This window comes from Oculina patagonica, chromosome 1, assembly GCF_052425735.1.
Source record: "Oculina patagonica isolate OP01 chromosome 1, crgOcupat, whole genome shotgun sequence".
Classification (NCBI taxonomy): domain Eukaryota; kingdom Metazoa; phylum Cnidaria; class Anthozoa; order Scleractinia; family Oculinidae; genus Oculina; species Oculina patagonica.
Window position 1 is genome coordinate 12,276,425 of NC_135758.1, and position 25,452 is coordinate 12,301,876.

Genomic DNA, 25,452 nt, shown 5'->3' on the forward strand with positions numbered 1-25,452 from the left:
TTCGGAAGTAAATTGAGGATTGGACTGGAACTCCGGATATTCAAATTGGGGATCGAGCGATTCGAGTGCTGTGTTTGGCAAGTTTATCTAGAAAAGAAAATTCGCAACGATAGCCGAACAACAATGCGAGGTGAGTTTTGAAGAAAAACGTGATGGGAGTCAAGCAAGGAAGACGAATTTCATTTACCTGTGACCCGCGGGCGCTCAGGGATTTTGCTCGCAAGTCCCAGGACTTTTATCGGTTGCATTTGATAATGTGGGGACTGGGATCAAAAAGAAAGACAATTTTCAAGATGGCGGACAGCGAGGAGCTCGATTGCAGTGGCTCTCCAAATGAAACAGACGACGTCGAAAATAGGTTGGTGAATGATTGTCGTTTATTAATGTTTTGAAAACATTCTGCAAATTAGGTGACAGTTTTTTCTTGGCTAATTCACGAAGCATTGCGTTGGATTTAACATCATATTTTGTGCATGCACGCTCATACAAATTTGCAGCGAGGAATTGTCAGCTCTCACAAGTGAAGTTGTCAGTGGAGTAGAATCCATTACAAAAACACTTTCAAAGTTGGGTGAGTATTCTATTTAGCTTTAAATGTCTTAAATTAGCAAGAGTAATGCATATCTTATTTTATCCGAACTTATAACAGGGTGGCAACGAGGTATGTCATTTCCTTAATAATTTTCCGTAAGTTATTGCACCCATTTTTTTAACTCTGATCCCAAAATTTCAGTAAATCAGTGATCGTTAATAATAACATGCAATGATCCCTTTAAAATGAAAATTATACCATTTTGATCCCAGATTTCAACACAATTCTCCCCCCCCCCCCCCCAGAGCCGTTTGTCTCTCTTAGCCAGCAGAGCCTGGGGCACGAGAAACAAGTGGCTCTGAAGAAATAGAATTGATTGGCTAGGTTTTAAACAAAGAGAATTTAAATATAACCAACCAGGTCAATCGTGTAAAATCCCCCACATCAAAGGGGTTTTAAAATGGTTGATTTGATTTGCTAGATTTAAATTTCCTTTGTTGAAATCTAGCCAATCAAATCATGTGTCCCCAGAGCCACTTGTTCCTTGTGCCACAGGTTCGCGACCAAAATTGAGAGCCTACACGCACGCCATTGAATTTTAAATCCGACGCGTTCGTCCACGAACGCAGCACTCTGATTGGTCAAAAATGACAGGCTCAATTAATGTGAGAAAAACCAGAGTCCATATCAAAGCCAAATCAACTACGGCCGGCGTCCGTGAATAGGCACGCGAGTTCATTTAGCAACGTTCATGAAGCATTTTAGAAACTTTCGCTTGATTCTATCGATCTCCTTAACTTAAAACAAGAACAGGAAGATGCGGTAAATTGTCTTCTAGAAGGTCGAGATGTTTTTGCGAATATGTAAACCGGTTACGGCAATATTGCTTCATATTTCAACTCTTTGCAGTGGCAATGGCGGAGAAGAAAGTTTACGATATATGCCCACTTCCCGGGGCCCACTTTTCAGCATTATTGAAGACCCGGTGAAGGAGGGACAATCGATGGGTTAAAATGTGTTGCTTTGCGAGATTTAACCGGCGTTACGAGCGTCAGTTCGCAGTTAATATTTGCAGCGGCTGAGAAGTCCGCGACAGTCGGACGAAACGCGCAGGAGAATAAAGCAGCTTTACAAATGCCGTTCGCAGAGTGATGCTCACTAGTTAAGTTCGATTTTCTGATTTTTTGGGGACACGATTCGCACACACGGCTGGACAAACTAGACAATTTTGCGAATTGTTTTTCAATTTGTTCGTACATCTGTCATCATTTGTCCGCGGCTCCCATCGCGATTTGACGATTCAAATAAATTTTCCGTTTACATGCGAACCTATTTACCAGTTTCACATTTTACCAAAAATGTACACTTGCAGATACAGCAACACAAATTTTCACAAATTTTTTCGAAAAAAACGCGCGAGCGTTCGATCGATCTATGAAGAGCCATCGATCGATATATTGACACCGGAAGCGTAGCGAGTTGTCAACAAGTTGTCACATTTCGAGGGGCCGGATTTGAAATTCAATGGCTTGCGTGCAGGCTCTCCCTCTGGGGGCTCGCTTCGCCCACGCACTCGCGCCTTCGGCACTCGCGGGATCGCGCCTTTGGCGCTCGTTCGGCGCTCGAGGAGTTCAATAATAATATATTCACGTTGCCCCCGAATAGAGAGCCTGCTCGCAGGCTAATCCCTTATCCCATCCCATTGATCCCTGATCCCACGTTTCCCACAGTGTGCCTCATAATGACCCTAGACGAAACATCGTCATGGTCGCCTGATTGACTGAATTGACTGAATTAGGGTTTTCTGCAAACCACAACTGGGCGGAAACTAGGTTCTAAAGATAACACTGGTACATAAATGAGCCACAATTCAGAAAAGACAGTACCAGTCAAAAATAAATTGACTCCTCCCAAGATGCATCTCATGCCTCAAAAAATACTCCTCTTGCAAGACGCTAGCTAACCAGAACTGTATAAATAGTAACATGTTATAGTAATTAGTACCTGTTTCCCTAGGAGCTAACGAGCCTCATTATAACTGGGTGGATATTACAGAAAACTTTACAGAAGCTTCATCTGGTAAGATTTGCAACTGATGAAAGCGCCGGTTATTCTTAAAAAGGAACCACAAAAAATATGTGAGATCTTGAGAAGCACTTTTGAAGAGACATGATACTGCAACACAAAATGCAACACAGCACCTATTTATTATTTGTAAGGGGGCCTGGAATAAAGCCCTAATTTAGTGACTTCTGATAAATTGCTAGATTCTCCTTCCAATTTACACTGTGCACACTTGTAAATCACAGGGAGAATTTCATATTAGATCAGGAGCCACTCAGGGTCTTATTTCACACACCCCTTCATTTATCATTTTAATCTTGATAGTCCAATCCCTTGTGGAGGGGTATGGGGGGAGGGGGGGGAAACTTTATGGAAGTGGCAGAAGAGAGGGCGGGAAGTAGGATTCCCAAGGTGACTGGAAGTGAAAAAAAAAGGAAAAATTTTGTATTATCAGCACTGAATATTTTGCAATAAAAAAAGCACCAAGAGCTAGGTGGCAACCTCCAGGTTGGGGCGGGAATAGGGAGTAAAGGTACATAAAATGAGAAGTTCAGATTCCTGTCTCTTCCCCCTCTCTCTTACCTTGCTTACAGAATCACAGATTCACAGTTCTGTTTGCATGTATTGAATTTGTCTTTGATGCCAAATTATTATTGAAAAACCGTAATGGATTCAGATGTGCTCCACAGTAGGGGAGGCTAAGCAAAGTGAAGATGGTTACTTCTTGCTTGAGAGGACTGGAATGATGACCAGTGGTCCTTTTTTGTGCCAATATGGGAGAAGGTTGACAATTTTGGCCCCTTCAAAATTTATAGTTTCCATAAAAAAAGAGGCAGGCAGGCTCCCTTTCTTACATGTAGATCCCACACTGAAGGACAGTTTATTGCTGACAATTGCTGAAAGGCATTTTTAAGACATTCTCTGATATGAAAGCTTTAATAAACTCGACAACCAAGCAAGAAGAGTTCTACTTATGGAGGTTGAAATCAACATCAGCAACAATAATTTGATTATAATGCAAACTTGAATGAGGGCACAAGTGCATTGGGGTTACCAGGCATACATGTGTAATAGTCCGGCAATATGGTGAAATGATTGTGCGATTTTTGTTAAAAGCACCAAATTTGGCACAGTGATAGTATTCGACGAGCTGATCAATTTCAGATATAGGCCCATCCGGAATTCTGTCAGGGGGGGACATCTTTTGGACCCAGGGGGTGGGGGTGGGTGACATTTGAGCTTTATGGCAAAATTTACTGCATCCTTTGAGTAAGCAGCACCAAATTTGGCACAGTGATAGTATTTGATGAGCTGATCAATTTCAGATAAAGGCCCATCCACAATTCTGTCAGGGGGGAACAACTTTTGGACTCAGGGGGTGGGGTGGGCAACATTTGGGCCTTATGGCAAATTTACTGCATCCTTTGAGTAAGAAGCACCAAATTTGGCACAGTGATAGAATTTGATAAGCTGATCGATTTCAGATAATAGTCCCATCCAGAATTCTGACAGGGGGGACCACCTTTTGGACCCAGGGGGTGGGGGGTAGCATTGGAGCTTTATGGCAAAATTTACTGCATCCTTTTAGTACGAAGTACCAAATTTCGCACAGTGATAGCACTCGATAAGCTGATCGATTTCAGCTGAGGGCTCATTCGACATTTTTCCAGAGGGAGACACTTTTTGACCCAGGGAGAGGTAGTTGGTAGCATTTGCACTTTATGGTAGAATTACTGAACCCTTTTGGTTAAAAAAATGACACTATTATAGTGTATGATGAGTTGAATCAATTTCAGTTCTGAGTTTCCTATATCCAGAATTCTTGGACCAAGGGGGAGGTGGTGGTTTCTGTTTGAGTTTTTACACTGTCGGGCCATTTGAGTTCGCACCATTTTTGCCACGATTATAGAATTAGATGAGATGATCATTATTCCTATGAGCCAATCCAAAATGCTTTTCCGGGGTATTTTTTCGGCCTAGGGGGATCAATGGTATCCTTTGGAGCTTTATGGTGGAATTGTTGCGCCCTTTGAGTTGACAGATTTGACACAACTATAGTATTTGTTGAGCTCGATTGTTCAATTTCAGCAATGGGCATTTCTGGTATGCTTTCAGGGTTACGTATGTTTTGGTCTGAATAAAGATTTAAGAAGCTGTCTTTCCTGAAAACCACCCACTCAAATTCGGGTCAAAAAAATAATTTTACCTTTAACTCTGGCAACAAGTACTGAAAGACTTTACCGAGGCTAGAAATAAAACAGATTTGATTTGATTGAAAATGATTGTCTGGCCACGTTAGGAGCCAATAAATATTTTGCCCCTTCGGGCCCGCCGCAACATCTGGAAAATTAGAAAAATAGACATTAATTATTTTTTTTCGGGCCACTGTCAAATATTTTGTTTGCATCGAACAGTTGATATTTTTTATATTAATATGTTTATAAACTTTTCTAGTTCTCTAAGAAAGTACCAAGTTTTTAATTTCTCTGGAAATGCGAAATCAAGGATATAATGACCATTTCTGATCGGCATCGAATAAAGGTTGAAAAATGACCTTGATTTTGAAGTGAATGATTTCAATTTCGGGACCTAGCCGATAACTCCACTCTACACAGCCGAAAAGTGTAGTCCTTTATCGACTAAAATATCCAAAAACCCATGTAAATTTTCAGTATTTCAAAAAATATGACCGTTTGTATCAGCACATGTGTGAGTAATAACGACGATATTAGCGGAAATGTCGTTATGCTGCGCAGGTAGTGCCTTTGCGCTTCTTCTGGATGCTGAGGTTTACAGCTGGATATAATTCAGGGAAGACTCGTGACGTTTCTTTCCCAAGAATTGTAAGAGTTTTGTGCAATAATATATAGCAAAGAACTGTTTTCTTACTCTGAAGGCAATGCAATCCACTGATCTGAAGTATGTAAATCAGAGATATTTGAGTCCATTGTTCTAATCACGAACTTGTAAAAGTTTTGGTTGTCATGATCACAGTCCGGTGCATACAGAAGTAGACTGGTGTCTGTCTTTTCATGACAACACAAGGATAAGTTTCGTACATATGTGGATGTTAACATCCACATATGTAAGAAATTGGCTAAGCGCGCTGCACTTGTTTTGCCTCTTGCGGTTCTGTGCAGAAAGAAGAATTCTCGAAGGTTTCCTTTAATAACATATGATAACCTCGCATAGCCCATGTGAGTTTCTCTTTCGTTTGGATGCAGAGGATCTCCGCACCTGGGATCAGAAACAGGGTAGGAATTCCTCGATGGGTTGAACCTGGTGTGAGACTACAAAGCAAGTGGGGTGAGATTTTTTGAAAGCAGTCTAACAAGATGGTGAGAGCTGATGGCGGAAACAGTGAATATGGGTGTCGTTCGGTTGTGTTAGCTTGTGTTTTTTTGCTGAAATTGTCAAGCTCTTTGATTCCTATTTGATTCTTTTAGCCTAACGTGCCCAATCATTTCACCAATTTGCTCAAAAATATTCATCCTTCTTTAGGGATCAAATAGTTCACCCTGGCTGGAAAAATACCGGAATGGTTCATGAGCAAGACTAATCTTATCAATGTAGTGCTCGTAACCAAAAATTAAATGCACAATCAATCTACCATTAGTTGACAACATACCTACCCCTGTATGCCCTCTGAGTTTCCCCTAAACTATTTCAGATGAGCCCATTGATACTGAAATTGGTGATCACATTTAATGCTATAAACAAGCCAAAATAGTGCTTTGACCACAAAGCTCAATACGAGACCACCCCATCCGCTAGGGTAAAAAAGGCAACGCTGAAAGAAATCCAAATAGATCCAAAGATGAAATCAATCAGCCCATTAATAACTATAATTCTGCCAAATTTAGTGCTTCAACCAAAATGGTTTAGTTATTTCACCATAAAGCTTACATGTTGCCTGCCCCAACCCCTGGGTTAAAAAGGTGCCCCCTGCCAGAATTTCATACAGGCCTATAACTGAAATCGATCAGCTCATCGAATGCTATCACTGTACCAAATTTGGTGCTTCTTACTCAAAGGATGCAGTAAATTTTGCCATAAAGCCCAAATGTTGCCACCCGGTTAACCTCACCCCCTGGATCTAAAAGGTGGCCCCCCTGACAGAATTGCGGATGGACCTATATCTGAAATTGATCAGCTCATCAAATACCTTCACTGTGTCAAATTTGGTGGTTGTTACTCAAAGGATGCAGTTAATTTTGCCATAAAGCCCAAATGTTGCCACCTGGTACCCCACCCCCTGGATCCAAAAGGTGGCCCCCCTGATAGAATTGTGGATGGGTCTATATCTGAAATTGATCAGCTCATCAAATACTATCACTGTGCCAAATTTGGTGGTTGTTACTCAAAGGATGCAGTAAATTTTGCCATAAAGCTAAAACGCCACCCACCCCCTGGGTCCAAAAAATGTCCCCCGTTACAGAATTCCGGATGGGCCTATATCTGAAATTGATCAGCTCGTCGAATACTATCACTGTGCCAAATTTGGTGCTTTTAACAAAAATCGCACAATTCACCCAAATTTATGCACCATATTGCCGGACTATAACATTAAGGGAGTAACCAAGCTCAGAAATCATATGGCAGATAGTCATATAAAATGCCACATACAACTTACTGGGGTTTTTTTTATATTACAGAGTTAAAACTGGGTGAGCTTGTCCATGATAACATGTAAGTATTTTTTTTTACAACACCTTATGCTGAAATTCTACCATTTACACTAAACAAAAAAAGTCACAAACTTGTGACAGTCGACAACACAAAATTGATTTACTTGTGTTATAAACTGTTCTAACTTTGTGACTCATAACTTAGTGGCAAAGGTGCATTGTCTAAATTGTCCCTTACAGACAAACATCTGATGTGGTTAGCTTTTACTTGTTAATTCCTGACACCATAAAACTATAATAATTGCTGATGATACATTGATTTCTTAGTTTAATCATATCTATAACAAAATGCTAGATTTTGATTGGTTCTGCGCTCGCCTATTTGTCGCATAATTGGCGCGCGATTACCTGGGTGTCCAATTACAGGTATCCAATTTGAACAACTTCAAATTGGATACCTGTAATTGGACACTTACGCCATTCGTGCGTCAATCACGCGCATATAAATGGTTCTTTCTTGCTGTTTTTCCACTGTTTGTACAACCAGTTGAATTTACCATTGACTTTTTCACGCTAAAAAAGATTCACAAAGACTTCCTAACCTCGAATTTTGTTATTGATACGATTTAAATTTAGTAATTGGACCTCGTGTCGTACAATTCAGAGAGTAATCGTGCTCGTAATTTCAAATCGCCTCGCGCTGCGCACTCGGCCGATTTTGACATTACTCGCCCGATTACTCCCTGAATTGTACTCCACTCAGTCCAATTACTATCACTTATTATTGTTTTGTTCCTGTAGATTTGGCTTGTTTGAAGCCATGTCAGCAATAGAGATGATGGATCCTAAAATGGATGCAGGAATGTTGTGCAACAAAGCCAAAAAAGTTCTTCAATTTGAGCCAGCAGTAAAGGTATGCAAAATAAAAGAAGTTTAAGACATAAGGGTTATGCTGATTTTAACCTGTTTGTTTTTGGTATGTTAGGCTGGTCTAGTGAAAATTAAAGATATATCTCCTGAAGAGCTTATAGGTATCATGGATGAATTGTTAGCTTGCTTGGTAAGTACAGTTACTATAGTTAATTAATAAATTTTAAATCAATTATTCAAACAATAATATTGACTCAATCACTCAGTCAGTTGGCCTATCTGTCAGTTGGTCAGTCAATCAGATGACTTCCATCTGTCTGTCAGTGAGTGAATAGTGAACTATACAATGGGCAATTTAATTATTATTAATAATAAACCACTTGTTCAGACAAGTCCATTCTTTATTGAGTACAGTCAACTCTCTCTAAGACGGACACCTTTGGGACCAGCCGCAGCTGTCCATCTTAGAAAGGTGTCCGCTCTGTAGAGAGTCGAAGTAACAAGACACCAGTAATTCTGAGATAATAAAGATAAACCTTTGCACAATGCAACAAACCTTTGCTAACTGCAACAAGGCTAAAATAATAAAAGGAACATATCTGCTTGTTAAAGCAAAAATTGAGAGCTTCTACTGTACAAACTGTAATACTGTAAGTAGAAAACCACCTCTTTAGTGTCCATACACGTCAACAGAGAAGTAATCCGTTAAAGCATCATTGTTTTTGGTTAGTAAGCGTGGTATACACGTGTCCCTAGGGCACTGACTAACTTTGCTTTAGGTCAATACGAAGTTTGGTAGTATTTTCACTAATAAAACATGATAAAAAGCACTTCTCAAGTGTCCGTTAATGATTTCAAAGTCTCCGTTGTCCGTCTTAGAGAGGTGTCCGTCCTATAGATAGTTTGGTTACAGTAAAATGACTGAAAAACGGCAGGGACCATCACCAGGTGTCCATCTTATGGAGGTGTCCGTCTTATAGGGGTGTCCGTTAAGAGAGAGAGTTGACTGTAAGTCAGTCAGTCAGTAAGACAGGCAGGCAGTCAGTCAGTCGGTGAGACAGTCAGTCAGTCGGTCAGACAGTCAGTCAGACAGACAGACAGTCAGTCAGTCAGACAGTCAGTTGGTCAGTCAGTCAGTCGGTCGGACAGTCAGTCAGTTGGTCAGTCAGTCAGTCAGACAGTCAGTCAGTCAGTCATTTGGTCAGTCAGTCAGTCGGTCAGTCAGTAAGTCAGTCAGTTGGTCAATCAGTCAGTCAGTCAGTCAGTTGGTCAGTCAGTCAAATGGTCAGTCAGTCAGTCATTTGGTCAGTCAGTCAGTCAGTCAGTCAGTCAGTTGGTCGGTCAGTCAGTTGTTCAGTCAGTCAGTCAGTCAGTCTTTCTGTCAGTCAGTTGGTCTGTCAGTCAGTCAGTCAGTCAGCTGGTCTGTCTGTCTGTCAGTCAGTCAGTTGGACAGACAGTCAGTCAGTCAGTCAGTCAGTCGGTCAGTCAGTAAGTCAGTCAGTTGGTCAATCAGTCAGTCAGTCAGTCAGTTGGTCAGTCAGTCAAATGGTCAGTCAGTCAGTCATTTGGTCAGTCAGTCAGTCAGTCAGTTGGTCTGTCAGTCAGTTAGTCAGTCAGTCAGTCAGTCAGTCAGTCAGTCAGTCAGTCAGTCAGTTAGTCAGTCAGTCAGTCAGTTAGTCAGTCAGTCAGTCAGTCAGTTGGTCTGTCAGTCAGTTGGTCAGTCAGTCAGTCAGTCAGTCAGTTGGTCTATCAGTCAGTTGGTCAGTCAGTTGATCAGACAGTCAGTTGGTCACTCAGTCAGTCAGTCAGTTGGTCAGTCAGTCAGTCAGTCAGTTGGTCTATCAGTCAGTTGGTCACTCAGTCAGTCAGTCAGTTGGTCAGTCAGTCAGTCAGTCAGTCAGTTGGTCTGTCAGTCAGTTGGTCAGTCAGTCAGTCAGTCAGTCAGTTGGTCTATCAGTCAGTTGGTCTGTCAGTCAGTTGGTCTGTCAGTCAGTCAGTTGGTCTGTCAGTCAGTCAGTTGTTCTGTCTGTCAGTCAGTCAGTCAGTTGGTCCGTCATTCAGTCAGTCAGTTGGTCAGTCAGTCAGTCAGTCAGTCAGTCAGTCAGTCAGTCAGTCAGACAGTCAGTTGGTCACTCAGTTAGTCAGTCAGTCAGTCAATCGGTCAGACAGTCAGTCAGGCAGTCAGTCAGACAGCCAGTCAGTCAGTCAGTCAGTCAGTCAGTCAGTCGAGCCAGTAAGTCAGTCCCTCCTTCTGTCTGTCTGTCTGTCTGTCTGCCTGTCTGTCTGCCTGCCTGACTGTTTGTTAGTAGTTTAAAAAATAATTCTTCCTTTTGAGAGTTCAGTCAGTTACATTTGACTACGTATAAAAGTGAAAACTCTTGTAATGAGTAGGTGAACTTTATAGTTAGTTTAGAGAATGAATTTCATGCAGGTCAAAGTGATTTCAAACTTGTTTGTTTTATATTTTTCATTGTTTATATGAAATGCATTTTAAACTACAACTTAGATTTAAATGTGGCTAAATGTAATTTAGGCCAAGTTAACCTCGAAGCAATGCTCTCCAGCAACCTTTGGATGCACGAAGCCCTCCTGCAACCTTGGCGGTTCGCTGGGGCACTCTGTGACGCCTATACGCAGTAGGCCGTTACCGCTGGCCGCTTAGAGCTCGGGGTGGCCCCAGGGCCTTTGCAGGGGCTCTTCATGACCTTTCACGCAGCGTGTTGCTCGCTATCATTTGCAAGCTCATTTCGCTAGCACAGTTGCTCGCAAGCTTCGCTATTTTTGCCCGGCCCACCCTCCCTCGGGTAGGTCTTAGAGCCTCATGGTAGGTTGGTAAGTATTCCACTGAGTCCTTCAGTGTGACGGTGCCTAGGTGGGTGGTGGCCGCTTCAGGGTTACCATGGATACCTCCTTCCCTGCTGTGCATCGCCGGGCTCCACCAACGCCCAAGCTCATCTATTGTTGATGAGTTTAATAGCCCTTTATTGAATAATTGTATTTAATTGCTGCTTAAATACAGGTGACATGGCTTGATGGACATTCCTTAGTACAGACAGTGTTCACATGTTTGTACATGCACAATCCATTTATCATTGAGGACCCCTGTCTCAAGGTAATATAAGTATAACTATCCTATCTAGATTAAACATGTTATAATCTTTGGTTACAACTAACCACTAAATTTTAATTTGAATTTGTTTTGAATACATGAGGTAAAACGAAGGAGGGTGTAAAACAATAAAAATAAATACCATTTGCATTTCAATAATATTTCAAGCTCTAGATTCTTTTCTTACTCATATTATATCGACTTTTAAAAAAGAAGAGGCCGTGCCAGTATTAATGTGATGGAGTCTTATATAAAATTTAATATCAAATATAAATACATAATAATTATAATTTTTTGTTTTATTTTTTAGGCATTCTGTATAGCCATATTGAAGTCCTGTGATACCATCAAGTCTATTGTAAACAGAGCTCAAGTATTTGAAGAGGCAAGACTTTGATTTATTGAAAGTGCAGTAGCTTTTAATTTCTTAGAGGAGCTGCTGGTTTTGAATAATGCTTTGTACACGAAATTATGTTTTACTGGTCAGGAAGGTCGATAGAGCATTTGAGAGTATTTGACAAAGGCAATCCCTGAGCATGCCTTCAGATTTTCCTTGCCTTAAAAATTAGCAAAGGAGGCAGGTTGGCTTAGTGCGGGAAAATTTGGATTTTAAAGTTAATTCAACGCACACCGATGATTCGGGAAGATTTGTTATTCTAGATACCTTAATTCAGGACTCGCCGTTTCTTCTAGCAAATATCTATGCCCCAACAAAAGGCTCTGAACAATGTCAGTTTTTAGACGAAATTGCTAATCACTTCGCAGACAAAGTATGTCAATCTAAACATTATGTTATTACTGGAGGTGATTTTAATGCTACTTTCGATCCAGATCTTGACTGTTCGGGTGGAAGGCCTTCCATAAAGAATTGCATTAAGAACCTCAATGATATTATGCTACAAAATGACCTGGTCGATATATGGAGAGTGCGCAACCCGAACAAAAAGCGCTTCACTTGGAGACAGAAAAATCCATTAATTCAAAGACGACTGGACTTTTGGTTAATCAGCAATTCTTTACAGGACGACATAGAAAATGTAGACATCTTATCTTCCGTCAAAAGTGACCACTCCGCCATTATTTTGAATATTGATAGCGTAAAGAACTTAAACCACGGTCCATCTTTTTGGAAATTTAATAATAGTCTTCTCGATGATGAACAATACATTAAATTGATTGAGCAGCTTGTTCCTGATTGGATTGAGGAGATTAACTATTCTGATGATGCTAGAGTTCAGTGGGATTGGCTAAAATACAATATCCGTAAGGAGACCATTACTTATAGCAAAGCGAAAGCAAAAGAACGGAGAGAAAAAATAAAGCGCATTGAACATAAACTGAAAATTGCTGAGGAAAAATTAGCTGACTCTCCAAATGATGATACACAAAATGAAATTGACACTTTAAAAAGCGCATACGAAAAAGAATACGAGTACATTACGAAAGGAGCAATAATACGATCACGTGCAACTTGGTACGAAAAAGGTGAGAAAAATAATAAGTATTTCCTTAATCTACAAAACAATAAGAAGACAAAAAGCACTATAAGAAAACTTGAACGCAAGAATGGTAATATTACTGTTGACCCGAACTGCATAATGGACGAATTACACTTATTTTACTCAGATCTCTATAAAGAAAAGAACTCCGAAGAGCTAATTTCTGAAGAATGTCCTTTCTTAAATTCTGGGAATATACCTAAGCTTTCACCAGCAATGCGAGAGTTATGCGAAGGAGAGCTAACCCTTGCAGAGTGTTTTAATACTCTATCGAGTTTTCAAAGCAACAAGACACCAGGGAACGACGGACTAACTGTAGAATTCTATAAATGTTTCTGGAAGCTCTTGGGTAGCCTGCTAGTTAATAGTCTAAACTATGCGTACAAACACGGCGAATTATCTTCCTCCCAAAAGCAAGCGCTTATCGTCTTAATTGAGAAGAAAGATAAAGATAGACGACAGGTAAAGAACTGGAGACCAATCTCTTTAATCAATGTCGACGTAAAGATTGGCACGAAAGCTATAGCTAAAAGATTAGAAAAGGTTCTGCCGGAAATTGTACATCATAATCAAAACGCATATGTTAAAGGAAGAACTATTTTCGACGCTGTCCGATCCATCGACGATATTATCAAGTTAACATCATCAAATAATATGAGCTCACTACTGGTAGCAATTGACTTCGAAAAAGCCTTTGATTCAGTGAACTGGAATTTCCTTAGACACGCCTTAAGGAAGTTCAATTTCGGCCCATCTTTTATTAATTGGATTACAGCTTTTTACTCAAATATTTCCAGCTGTGTGATGAATAATGGATTTATTACACAACCTTTTAAACTTTCACGCGGCGTGCGTCAGGGTGATCCTCTCTCGCCCTATCTGTTCATTCTAGTCCTAGAAACACTCGCGATTCATATTAGAAATGACGAATGCATTAGGGGAATGAACGTTGATGGCCACGAAATTAAACTTATCATCTTCGCTGATGATCTCACGGTCTTTCTTAAGGATAGCGCATCTTTTCACTGCCTGTTGGCCAAGCTAGAGTTGTTTGGTCAATACTCCGGTCTGAACGTTAATAGAGAAAAACTGAGGTTATGAAGCTTGGAATCTCTGATATCTCTGCAGAAGAACTGAAAATAGATGAAATTAAAAAAGTAGTCAAAATTCTAGGGATACATTTCACTTATGATCAAATGCTTTCAGATAAGTTAAATTTTCATACCATCATTGAATCAATTAGAAAGACACTTAACAGCTGGAACTGGAGAGGCCTCACTTTGCTAGGGAAAATACAAATAATCAAGTCGTTCGCCATTCCTAAAATTCTTTATCGCCTCTCTCTTGTCTCAACAAATAAAACTTTTGTTAAAGAGGTCAATCAGGTGCTGTATAATTTTGTGTGGAAAGGCAAGGATAAAGTTAAACGGCTCGCTCTCATAAACAGTGTCGAGAATGGTGGGTTAAATATGCCGCACATTGAGTCTCTCATTAACACGCAAAGGATAGTATGTATCAAAAAGTATTTGGGTGATTCACCCTGTTCCTGGAAAATTATTCTCGACCACTATCTTCACAAAGTCGGGGGCAGTTTGCTTTTCCACTGCAACTTCGAGTACACAAAGCTCCCATTGGACCTCCCTGATTACTACAGAGAATGTCTTGCAACTTGGACAAAATTTACTGCCTCACCTGTCTCTTCAATGGATGAGATCGTTAACCAGATCTTATGGAACAACAAATTCATTTGTATCGGACAGAAATCAGTTTTTAACCGCAAACTCTTCTCCTTGGGGCTACATAAAGTTGGAGACCTTTTTAATGAGATAAACATTAAGCCACACACCACCTTGCAAAATCTAAATGCCTTGGATCTCTTATTTTTGAACGGTCTTTATGATTGCCTTCCACCTGAATGGAAGAAAGTGATGACCAACGACCCTCCATCGGTGCTCATTAAAACTAACCATAAATGGGACGATGTGTTTTTGTACTCGGGCAATGATGCCCTTTTATTAAGTGAATTGTCCTCTAAAAAAATCTACAATATTTCGGTGTCAAAGATTTCGATTAGTCCGTCGGCAAAAAAGAAATTCGATGTTTCATATGCTTCTGCAGAGCACGCCCTTGACTGGAAGAGAATCTACAGCAATGCTTTTAGATCCGCAATAGACACCAAAACGCGTGAATTTCAGTACAAGATACTTAATAGAATACTTCCTTTAAATGATTTCCTCTTCAAAATTGGCAAGTCTAACTCTCCTCTCTGCTCTTTCTGCCAATCCTCAGAGGAAAACATGTCCCACTTCTTTTTCCATTGTCCGTTGGTAGCAAACTTTTGGCAATCAATTAAGCATCTATTGGGGGGTTATGAGCTAATTGAAAGAGAAGTGATCCTAGGGATCACCGACGCAGTTGAAAATGCATTTCTAAAGAATCATCTAATTCTATTAGGAAAACAACATATTTTCAGATGTAAACATAACAACTCTCTTCCTAGCGTAATCAGTTTCACAAAAACTTTGAAAGCAGTCTTTGATTCTGAACGTTTAATTGCTAAAGAAAATAACAAGATCAACTTTCATTATGACAAATGGAAGGATCTGTTAGGCTACCTCCTCTCATTTTAAAATAGCTGGCAAGCTCGTGGCACTTCTTGTCTCGAAACAGCTATCTAATCAATTAAAGGCAACTCACTGAACTGTATACATATATATTGTCTGTAGGCATGGCACTGTCTTTGTGTTTTATAATTTTTTTTTTTTTTTTTTTTTTTTTTTTTTTTTTTATAAGAAAAATGTAAATTTATTAGTGTAATGTAAGAAGTTAATTGTAAGTTATGTACTGTAGGTTATTCTAAGCTATATATTGCAAGTAGTGTATTGTAAATAAGTCACAGAGTTAAGTTATAAGTATAAGTAATGTATAATGTAATGTAACGTGAAATGTAAGTAAGTTATTGTGTGTATTGTAACCTGCTTGTTGGAAAAAAAATAAACAAATTACAAAAAAAAAAAAAAAGGTTGGCTTAATGGTTGGTGAACTGGATTCTGGATCAAGCAGTCTAGGTTCAAGACCTGTTCAGGGTCACTGTGTTTTGTTCCTGGGCAAGACACATTACTCTTACAGTGCCTCTCTCCACCCAGGTCAACCCTCCAAGTTTATTTTTTTTTTCCCAGTGCGTCACTTGGCCACCAACTGCTCAAGTTTGGTCGCCAGTGAAAAATTTTAGTTGCAAAATTAAGCAAACGCTTTCGATCCTTGTCAATTTTAGTTGCCAGGCTGGCGACTTCGGCTCCAATTTAATCGCCAGCTCCAAAATTTTAGTCGCCGTGGCGACTAAAATGGTCTTAACTTGGAGGGTTGCAGGTGTACATGTATAAATGGGTTCCAGCAAATTTAATGCAGGGGTAACCCTGCGATGGACTAGTATCCCATCTAAGCAGATTGGAAATACTTCTAGTTGCTTCTTGCTACTGAAACCAGGATAAACTCCAGCCTAAGAGGCCATTAGGCTCAAACACAGACTTAACCTACCTGCCTACCTTAAAATTATTACCAAGGGTTTGGAAAGCGAAGGATAGGGATGTGATTCCTAACAGAAATGCATTGATGGAAGTTTCAAAGAAATTCATTTCACTTCCCTTCATGTTGCTCCTCAACATCTCATCTTAATTGTCCAGAGCCAGTTGCCAATGATGATATTATTTGAACAAAAAGTTGTTTGTAGTTCTAAAAGAAAAAAAGAAGGCTGGAGAGATATAAAATTAATTATTTTGTTATTTGCCTTTTGTAGGAAGATTTTCAAGCTATGACTTATGGATTTAAAATGGCAACTCAAGTAACAGAGACAAGAGCGGCAGGTTTGTATTTAATAGTCATTACAGTCCCATTATAATCAGAATTGTAATTTCCTTTCTTTTATATTCTTTTAAAGTTAATTCTGCGAATTTGATGATCAATTTTATTACATAATTCTCCCAACTTAATAAAAATCACAAATAAGCAATTGAAGATTATTAATTTTGTTGAATGAAAACAGTATTCTTTAGAAGAATTCCCCCCCCCCCCAAAAAAAAAATGAAAACTCACCCCAGCTGTTTGCAGTTTACTAGGTAAGACTATAGCTAGTTCTTTGTTTCATGTATACTCCTGTGGACTGAAGCACTGTCAGAGTAAAGTGTCTTCCCCATGCAAGGACATGACACATTGTACCTTGTTAGTACAGTCAACTCTCTCTTAACAGACACCTTTATAAGACAGACACCTCCATAAGATGGACACCTCTCTAAGACAGATAGTTGGGGCTGGTCTCAAAGGTGTCCGTCTTAGACATAAGACATAAGAAAGACATAATTTATTTATACACGAAGAGCTTAGGAGCCGTAGCTTGTTAAAACACTCGCGTGAAATGAAAAAGGTTTAAAAATTACAAATAAAAGACGGTTAAAAGGTAAAAATCGTATATGTTCAAGAGGGTTGTCTGTACTCAAACCCTGACTGCTCGATGCCATTGGTGTCCAACTTGTTAACCATTAGGCCACTGCTTTTCCAACATCTCTAGCAACCTTAGTCAGCCATAAATATGTATTGTCGGAAATATCATTGGCAGCCATAAACATTTCACAATATTATTAATAACTGTTGTAACACTGTTTATCAGGTATGCTTAAAGAAGCAGAAGATGAAGTTAGCAGAAAAGTGAAGGTACAGTATGTGACTAACCGGTAGTTTATGATTTCAGTTATAAACCATCAGCAAAGCCTGACCAACCCAACAGTCCCTAATTTGTGAATTTTGTTATCTAGCCACTGAAGAATACACTGAGAGAAGAACCAAACTGTGATCCTGAGTTGGTGCAGGTACAGAGTTTAATATAATAGAACATGTTATGAATAGAACTCTGGACAACTCCACATGCATCACCACCAGTTTGTGTGTGTTGGACAGCACTCTAAAGATGCCTGGCATACATCTGATAAAGTTTTAAGCTTTCTGTAATTTCATCATAAATTCTGTTGACATTTGCAATTTAACTCATTCTTTCATTCCTCGCATCAATGAGCCATCTTATTCACAAGATTCATATCTATTATGGTTGAATGGGAATATGGGAATGCTTCACATACAGATAAATTAACATTTTTATGACCTCTTTTCACTGTATCCTTTGCAGAGCCAAGTCAAGGGATATGAAGCTGTTTTAGCCAGACTAAAGTTCTACAAATCATTTTACCTTACTCTTGTTGCTCTTGAAAAGTCAGAGGTGAGATGAACTGCACTTTTTTATGTATTAGCCATTTCATTTTCCTTTTCTTGTGTTAGAAGCCCTCTGAAGTCGAGAGAGAGGAGGAAGGCCCGGAGACTCCTTTATGAAAGGGGTGGGGATACTTGCTGTCTCACTCAAGGGTGTAAATTACAGATTATGGTCTTACAAAGGCCTATTTCAGGACAGAAGGTTGATATTTTAGCTGTTGAGGTCTCATTTCGGGGTTGCATATAAAGAAATAAAAAATGCCATCATCTAGACCAAACAGGCATGAAAAATGGTGCCGACCTTTTGGAGGTCAAAAAAAGCTTGAGCCATGCCCAGCTTAGTTGCTTTTAGGGATTTAATTCAAATTATTTTCGGCCTGGCAAGCATCCCCGTACCTTTCACATGGGATGCCTCATCTGGGCTCTAAGGTCACTATAAATGACTCATTTAATAAATATTCTGACGGAGAGATGTTTTGCCCATCGCATTTTAGAGCAATCTAGTATTTTAAACATACAGCTACCCGTGTTAGATTACATGTTTACCGTATTTTCTTGATTAAACACATTTATCTCAAACTGAGCCTGGTGGACCCGGCTTTTATTTGACTCCTGCAGTTTATTCGAGCCCGGTTTTCTTTAAGAAACAGTTTTTATTCATTATTCTTGACAAAAATGTATCTGGCTAAGATACCTACAGCTTATTATTCCTACAGCATATTATATGCAGACCCAGCATTTATTTGGTACTTGGCGTTTAATCGAGAAAATATGGTATTTTTACCAAAAAATGCAGCCAGTTTTCACGATGAAAAGTAATGCTGTTTTCTAGTTACTTAGTATGCTTTTCTTTGAATGATGTTAGGGTTCAGGTGTACCAACTGCCAAGCAGTTGTTAAACACAGCTCTGGCTCTTATTGAACCAATAAGACAGACAGTTGGATTAGGTATACAACCTGTACCAACTGAGGATGATAGACGAGGTTAGCACTTATTCTAAGTTCTCCCTGTACCAGGAAAAAAGTAATATTAAAAGTTTGTGCAGTGTGATCGTCGTGGGCGAGAGTAGTCATTTGACTCTAACTCTGAAGATGACTTTCACTCAGGTAATCGAAACGTCAGTCACCAACAACAGTTCTTTTTAGCTACTAGACGATCACACTATACGAACTACTGATACTCCTGGGTTCAAACCATTTACTAAAGAAATATTATATTATTGTCAATGCAAAAGTCGGCTTGGGGCATATTTGCCCTGGGATGTGGTATACTTGATCTGTACTGATAAGCCAACAAGCTTTTTCAACAAAATGGAAACTATTGTGCTAATTATCCTTCAAATATCTTCTCACAAGGCTTCAGTTTGGGAGATGTCAATGTTTAAAAGTAATTTTGTTGTCATAAAAAAAAAACGAACAATTGAAAGTAAATTTCAGAGTCCAGACGCAAGAATCCTTCCGAAACTAAACCGTCTCGGGGATAAGTATTTTACTAGATTCTGATTATACATGTAAGCCTCTATATATTGTGGGACTTGTTTTGTATTTTACCCTGTTTGAGAGAACTTAGAGCGACTGTAGAACTTGATTTGTTATGCATGTTATTATGAAATCCGTATATAATTCCTCCCCAAACATGTATAAGCCCACCCGAAAGTGATGTCAAGCAAATAGGTTAATTTCGGGAACCACACATCCTAGCACTCCCGTGCATCATTACTTGCCGTCGTCATGTAAGTTGAGGTCATGTTTAGTACTGAACAATAATACTCAGATGGTTTGGATGATGTTGTAGGTAGTATAATGGGATTTGAGCCACTTGTCAATCAGAGGCTTTTACCACCATCCTTTCCACGGTATACGGCCATCTTTGGTCGACACCAGGTGAGCAAACATGCAATAATAATAAATTAATATCATTTATTCTATTTATTAATAATAGTGAGCATTAGTTTCTGAACAGTTTGGTATTTTTTGCGTATCAATGGAGTGAGGTAAAGGACTTTCCATGCTGGAAAAAATTTCATTTGACACAAATACTTTTCCATATAAAAGGCATGTTTGTCATTAAAGAGAGAGTTACTAGATGAACTTGAACAGTTCTGTCTTGAACCTAGCTAGTTTATCTTAAGTATCTCAGATTTCTGTACATACCATGAATTAACTCGGGCTAAGAGAACACAACAGGAGACGTAATAGGCTAGTTTCTCTCTACTGATCCTAAACAAAGGAGTGAAGTCGAGGTTGAGGGGAATAAAACGAAAGAAAATTCAAATTATTCCCCTGAACCTCGACTTAATTCCTTTGTTCGTGATCAGTGGAGCGTAATTCGAAACTAGCCTATTGGATAGTTTCCTTGCATTTTACCTCCGAGCTTACTAGCTGTGTTGTCTCAACATTCAACAACGTACTTAGTACCACACATTTTCATGTGTATACCAGTTTGAAGAAAGGAACTGTGAGAGTTAAGTCTTCTGCCCAGGAACACAGCTCACAATGACAGCAGCCAATCTTGAAGCTTTTGATCTTTAAAACTTGAACCTGTTTCGTGCTCTAATCAGAAGGTTTCTAGAGTCAACAAAGAGAAGTTAGGATTTACCTCCTTTTTTTATATGCTGGGATTACGGAGGGGATACTTTCATCCCATGAACAGGCTCAAAATCTAGATTTTTAACCCTAGCAATTATCCCTAACCCCACACTACCCATTTTTGGGTGTTCCAGGCTGTTCTGGCATTTTTTTCCTTGTTTTGGGTTCTAGTACCTTATTCTTACTAATTTTCACGAGTACTAATTTTCACGATTTTAAAATAATCGCGAAATTTAATATGCGCGAAAAAAAAAAACATTCCGTGAAATTTGACCACACTTTTTATCAAAACAATGAAAAATTTCAATGTTTGGAAGTGCAATTATCTACCTTTAAAATAACTTTCTGTCTTGTTTTCGACTAGCACCCTTCCTCTGATTACTGTTTTCTTCAGCTAAATCGGCCAAGACCCTTTTTTAATACAGGCACTAAAGTTTTCGTTTTGAGTCTCCTTGCAGTAGCCCTTGTAGTTACATTGAACCAGACCTTTGTTTGCGAAATTAAGTACGCGCGAAAATTAGTAATAATAAGGTACATGCAGAGAAAAACTGGTTAACATATTAATGCAAAAAGAAATAACACATACATGTACAGTCAATTATGTACAATTGTAATGAATTTTTGCTTTTTCATCAGGCTATTGATTACACAGAAGGAATTGTCAAACGACTTCTTCACATCTGTGATGTAGTAAACTATGGATCTCTTCACATTATTATCGTATGTAAACCTTAAATTCATTACATCTCTATTATTTGGTTGTTAAACAAGTAATAATCAGCCATCAGTTATCTCTCGCCCTCAGTCTGAACCCATCACACACCTCTTTCTCCCCCCCCCCCCCCCCCACAAAAGTCATCAATGGGGGAGGTGGTGAGCCCAACAAGCTCTTGTTATTGCCAGGCTGGCTCACAAAACACGGGCAACAGTGTGGCCAAGAGCCATATAATTAACTTCTTATTTACTCTCACTAACTTCGGATCGTACTGGAAAACCACGCCTCGGCCTCGGGCAATATTCTCCAAGTACAGCCCTTGCGTTCAGTTAATAAGCAGTTATCTAACGTTTAGAAATAATGTAAAGTAACAGTTGTCTATCTTTTTGCAGGACTTTATTTCTGAATTCAGTAAGCAGCGACCTTGTGTTTTAACACGCTCCTATTTACAGGTATTTTGTTTGTATGTGGGATTTTTTTTTTCAATAGCCACGTGTTCTTTTTCTGAAGGTGTTTCCCTTGAGGAAATATCATGAAGCGGCGATGCAATCTAAATGTTTTCTTGGAAATCAAAAAAAAAATAATCGTCTTCTTTGACAGAATAAACATGACAACAAGACAGGTTGCATAAATCATGCTCTTAAGGCTCTCAAAGAAAGAAAAATATCTTGTCATCTTGATTACTAAGCTAACCAAAGCTGTCTACCCAGAATACCATTGGGTCATATCGTTTATGATTTATGCTTTTCACATGGTCAACGTTTCTTCAAATAGATATATACTGTCTCGTTAAAGGTGTATACATATTTGCAATCAGTTTTGTTTCACCTGTGCCGTTTTTCTGTATAGCTCCTTGTGTGGCAGAACAATTCTCTTCTTGGGAAAGCTGAGACGATAAGAGATGCCATCAGAGCATTCAACAGTCCGCCATCAATTGCTGAGAAGTAAGCAAGTCCGTTTGTTGTGTGTCACCTGTTACAGACACTAGGAGGGTGACAGAAAACGGGTTTATCATCAGTAATATAAGATCCTTTTAATGTTTTGCACATAGCATTCAGTAATAGAAAACAAATGAGTGAATTTTATCAGTAACAGTTGTATAAAAGGTCGTTTGTTTTTCTTTTCTTCTTCAATTTTACCGTGACTTTAAAATGTTCTCATTCCTCTCAGCGTTTACAGTGATATACAGATTATCTTTTTGTTTTTGTTTTTAAACTTCGATTTATGGTCGGGCTTGGGTAGTAAATCAATAAGAAAAATTTCAATTCGAATCTTACAGTACAGACCTCAAATTCGATTACATAAGAGACACAACTCAAGAGAGAATGCTCGAGTTTCCTTTCGTTTGGTACTTGATATCTTGAAGAAAAAAATTAAAATAAGACATCAAATGGTATTTGTTTGTTGATGATTACAGGTCCTCCCTCAGCACAAATCCTAAAGCGAATGACCTTGCTGATAGCTTCATCAGCAGAGCTGCTAGGGTAAGTGGAACAAAAGAAATCAGAAAGCAAATTACTGCAGTGACGAACAATGCATTCAATCAATCCGCGCTTCCAGGTTGCTCTGTTTGGAAGACTTACAAGAATTTTCAAAGATTTCTTTAAGTATTTCAAATCAGTCAGATAACATTCAAACATCTTTGGGTTATCTTGGTAAATCTTCAGAATACCAAAGGTGATTCTTGGAAGTGACCAGGGATTTTTTCCACAGCCCGATTTACGACATCTTCATTGTTAATTGCTCATGTTTTAGAACTTTGCAGTTGTTAAATACACTTTCCTGCACCCTCTTGTATCACGTGAAATCTGCACTTACGTTACTACCTTGCGTAAAAGCTCTATTAAATGCCCCCCCCCCCCCCCCTCTTTCACAAGCCTCCCGTCTGGAAGTGCAATTTTTTTATCAGCTCCCTCAGGCTCTCTTTCTCTCTACATCCCCAAAAGAATGTGTCTCTGGTGTTTTGGAACATCATAAAAGCTATAACTTGTTGATGTTGTCTTCAGCCTGTGAAGTCTATAATCCACGCTCTTGGTCACAATCGTGCTCGGCAGAGGGACAAGTTAGCACATATACTGGAGGAGTTTGCTGCTCTTCAAGACGAGGTAAGAGACCTCTTGTCAGTAAATATTTCAAGTGATCTATCAGCTAAATTAGAAATGTAAAGGACATGCAAAGTGCAAGGCCAGGGCTCAAAATAACGGCCGGTCAAAGGACAATGTCCGGCCAAAATGACAATTTGTCCAGACAAAATTTTGGTTGGGCGGTCATTTTGACCGGTCACGTACACGGCTTTCAAATAAATAACACACACAAAAAAATTTATTCGCAGTATTTCTTGAAATTTTACAGTAAAATCATAAAATATCATAGCAGCAAGCTCTTGCAGTCACAAATTTGTACAATACAGATAGGACGGTCACGCGGATTTGTTAGTGGTTTGCTTAAATAAAGACAGGAAACATCCACGTCTGTAAATACGCTAAACAGACAACAATGAACATGGCATCAATCAACGTCTGCTATTAATACTATTTAGTGTTCGGTAGTAAAGACCAGTAAAGTGCTTACAACCAAGATCGCCTCCACCCGTAAGTCGTTAAATAATGTAAAACTTGCAGAGTAACATAACATTACGGCTACTGAGCATTTTGTTTTATGTAGAGTAGAACGCAGAAGAAATGGAAATTAAGCGAACATAATAAAATGACACATTTAGCGATCAAAACATTTAAGCTCAAGCCTTATTAATACTCTTTAACAACAAGTGTTTTAGCTTATGAGGCGAAATTTTTGGCAGAATAGGCTATTGCTTCAAAGAAAATACTCAATATTTTGACCGGTCAAAAACGAGACATGACCGAGCAAAAATTGATTTGGCCGGTCAACATGACCGGTCAGTCTCCAAAAATTATTTTGAGCCCTGAAGGCACACGCATCTGGGAGCATTGCAACCCCCCTAGTCTTTCTCGAAGTCCTCCGACGCGCGGTTTAGGTACTTTGTCACTCGGGGTCGCTTCGCGACGCTTTTCGGCTCGCTTCACTCGCCAATAGAGCGAACCTTTCCGCCGCCTCTAACTTTGTAAGAGTTTAAAGAAAATGTGCAAGTCTTTTGTAAGAGAACATTATAAAAAGTGCACTGGTAAACCAAATTACGAGCCAGTATTCGGGTAAATAAGGCGAAGGACAATTTTTAAGTTTTCTATGCATATGCGGCGTACAGAGCTTAACTTTTCAGTGGCTCCGCTGTCTTAACTTTTGGCTCGAAATTGCAAACGTTAAGGATTTAAGCAATCTGAGACGTTTGCAAGCGAAAGTTTTGGCGGGAACAGCGCGCGCGGCGCGTGTGACCACTGAACATGTGGTCCCATTCATAAATTTACAAGTAGGTAAAAGGGGAACTGCGAGAGTAGAGTGGCTTGCACAGGAACACAACACAATGGCCATCGGCTCGCTAGATCAAGGGTAGTACTGAACGTTGAGTTCTTTTATGTCATTTAAATATAGGAAAGCCTGTTAAAATGCCGTCGTCTTTCCTTTTTAGGCAGACAAGGTAGATGCACAGCTTCATACCATGTTAATCAAAGTGGAACCTCAGGTAGGAAGAAATAAGTAACTTATCATAGATATAAAATTATTATAGATGCGATTGAAAATTTAACCTGAAATTTAGGTTCTATCTCTGGTCGTATACTACTGAGAGGACGTTTGAATGACATGGCTTAAAACCGGGCAGTGATTTTCAATGCTTGTTTTTGTTTTGTTTTTGTTTTTTAAACGTTCGCATCATCATTTGTTGTTATGAGTGAATTTAGCGAAGACTGATAATTAAAATTCACCTGATCACACGCTTGCGCAGAATTTAGAATCTCAAACACAAGTTGTATCATAAACATGAAAATAAACTCTTTCTGTTTTTTTTTTTTTTTCAAATGAAAAGGTAACTAAGTGCAAGCTCTGATTTTGTCTTCTTGTTCCCTTTTATGCAGCGTCAGCACTTTGCGTGTTTTGGTTCGTGGGTATTGTACCACACTCTGAACATCATGATTCAATATCTGTTGTCTGGTTTTGAACTGGAGCTGTACAGTCCACACGAATATCACTACGTGTTTTGGTAAGGCGTCCACCTTATAGCTCAGGGTCATTCGGTCATGGGAAGGGAGGGTAGGGTTGGCTTAGCCACAAGTTGCC

General features: G+C 39.3%; 1 protein-coding gene across 1 annotated transcript in view; it reads left to right on the forward strand.

Annotated features, from left to right (window-relative positions):
- The first annotated feature begins 137 nt into the window (after window positions 1–137).
- LOC144656873 (N-alpha-acetyltransferase 35, NatC auxiliary subunit-like) overlaps window positions 138–25,452 on the forward strand; it is a 31,884-nt gene continuing 6,569 nt past the window's right edge. Inside the window, exons 1-21 of the mRNA XM_078517124.1 lie at window positions 138–358; window positions 498–571; window positions 2,549–2,611; window positions 7,252–7,285; window positions 8,026–8,137; window positions 8,210–8,284; window positions 11,114–11,206; window positions 11,514–11,588; window positions 16,499–16,565; window positions 17,366–17,409; window positions 17,511–17,564; window positions 17,879–17,968; window positions 18,824–18,941; window positions 19,753–19,841; window positions 21,183–21,266; window positions 21,654–21,713; window positions 22,111–22,205; window positions 22,679–22,745; window positions 23,268–23,366; window positions 24,806–24,859; window positions 25,251–25,375. Coding sequence (XP_078373250.1) covers window positions 153–358; window positions 498–571; window positions 2,549–2,611; window positions 7,252–7,285; window positions 8,026–8,137; window positions 8,210–8,284; window positions 11,114–11,206; window positions 11,514–11,588; window positions 16,499–16,565; window positions 17,366–17,409; window positions 17,511–17,564; window positions 17,879–17,968; window positions 18,824–18,941; window positions 19,753–19,841; window positions 21,183–21,266; window positions 21,654–21,713; window positions 22,111–22,205; window positions 22,679–22,745; window positions 23,268–23,366; window positions 24,806–24,859; window positions 25,251–25,375 — 1,778 coding nt within the window. The 5' untranslated portion in view covers window positions 138–152. The remainder of the gene's footprint in view (window positions 359–497; window positions 572–2,548; window positions 2,612–7,251; window positions 7,286–8,025; window positions 8,138–8,209; window positions 8,285–11,113; window positions 11,207–11,513; window positions 11,589–16,498; window positions 16,566–17,365; window positions 17,410–17,510; window positions 17,565–17,878; window positions 17,969–18,823; window positions 18,942–19,752; window positions 19,842–21,182; window positions 21,267–21,653; window positions 21,714–22,110; window positions 22,206–22,678; window positions 22,746–23,267; window positions 23,367–24,805; window positions 24,860–25,250; window positions 25,376–25,452) is intronic.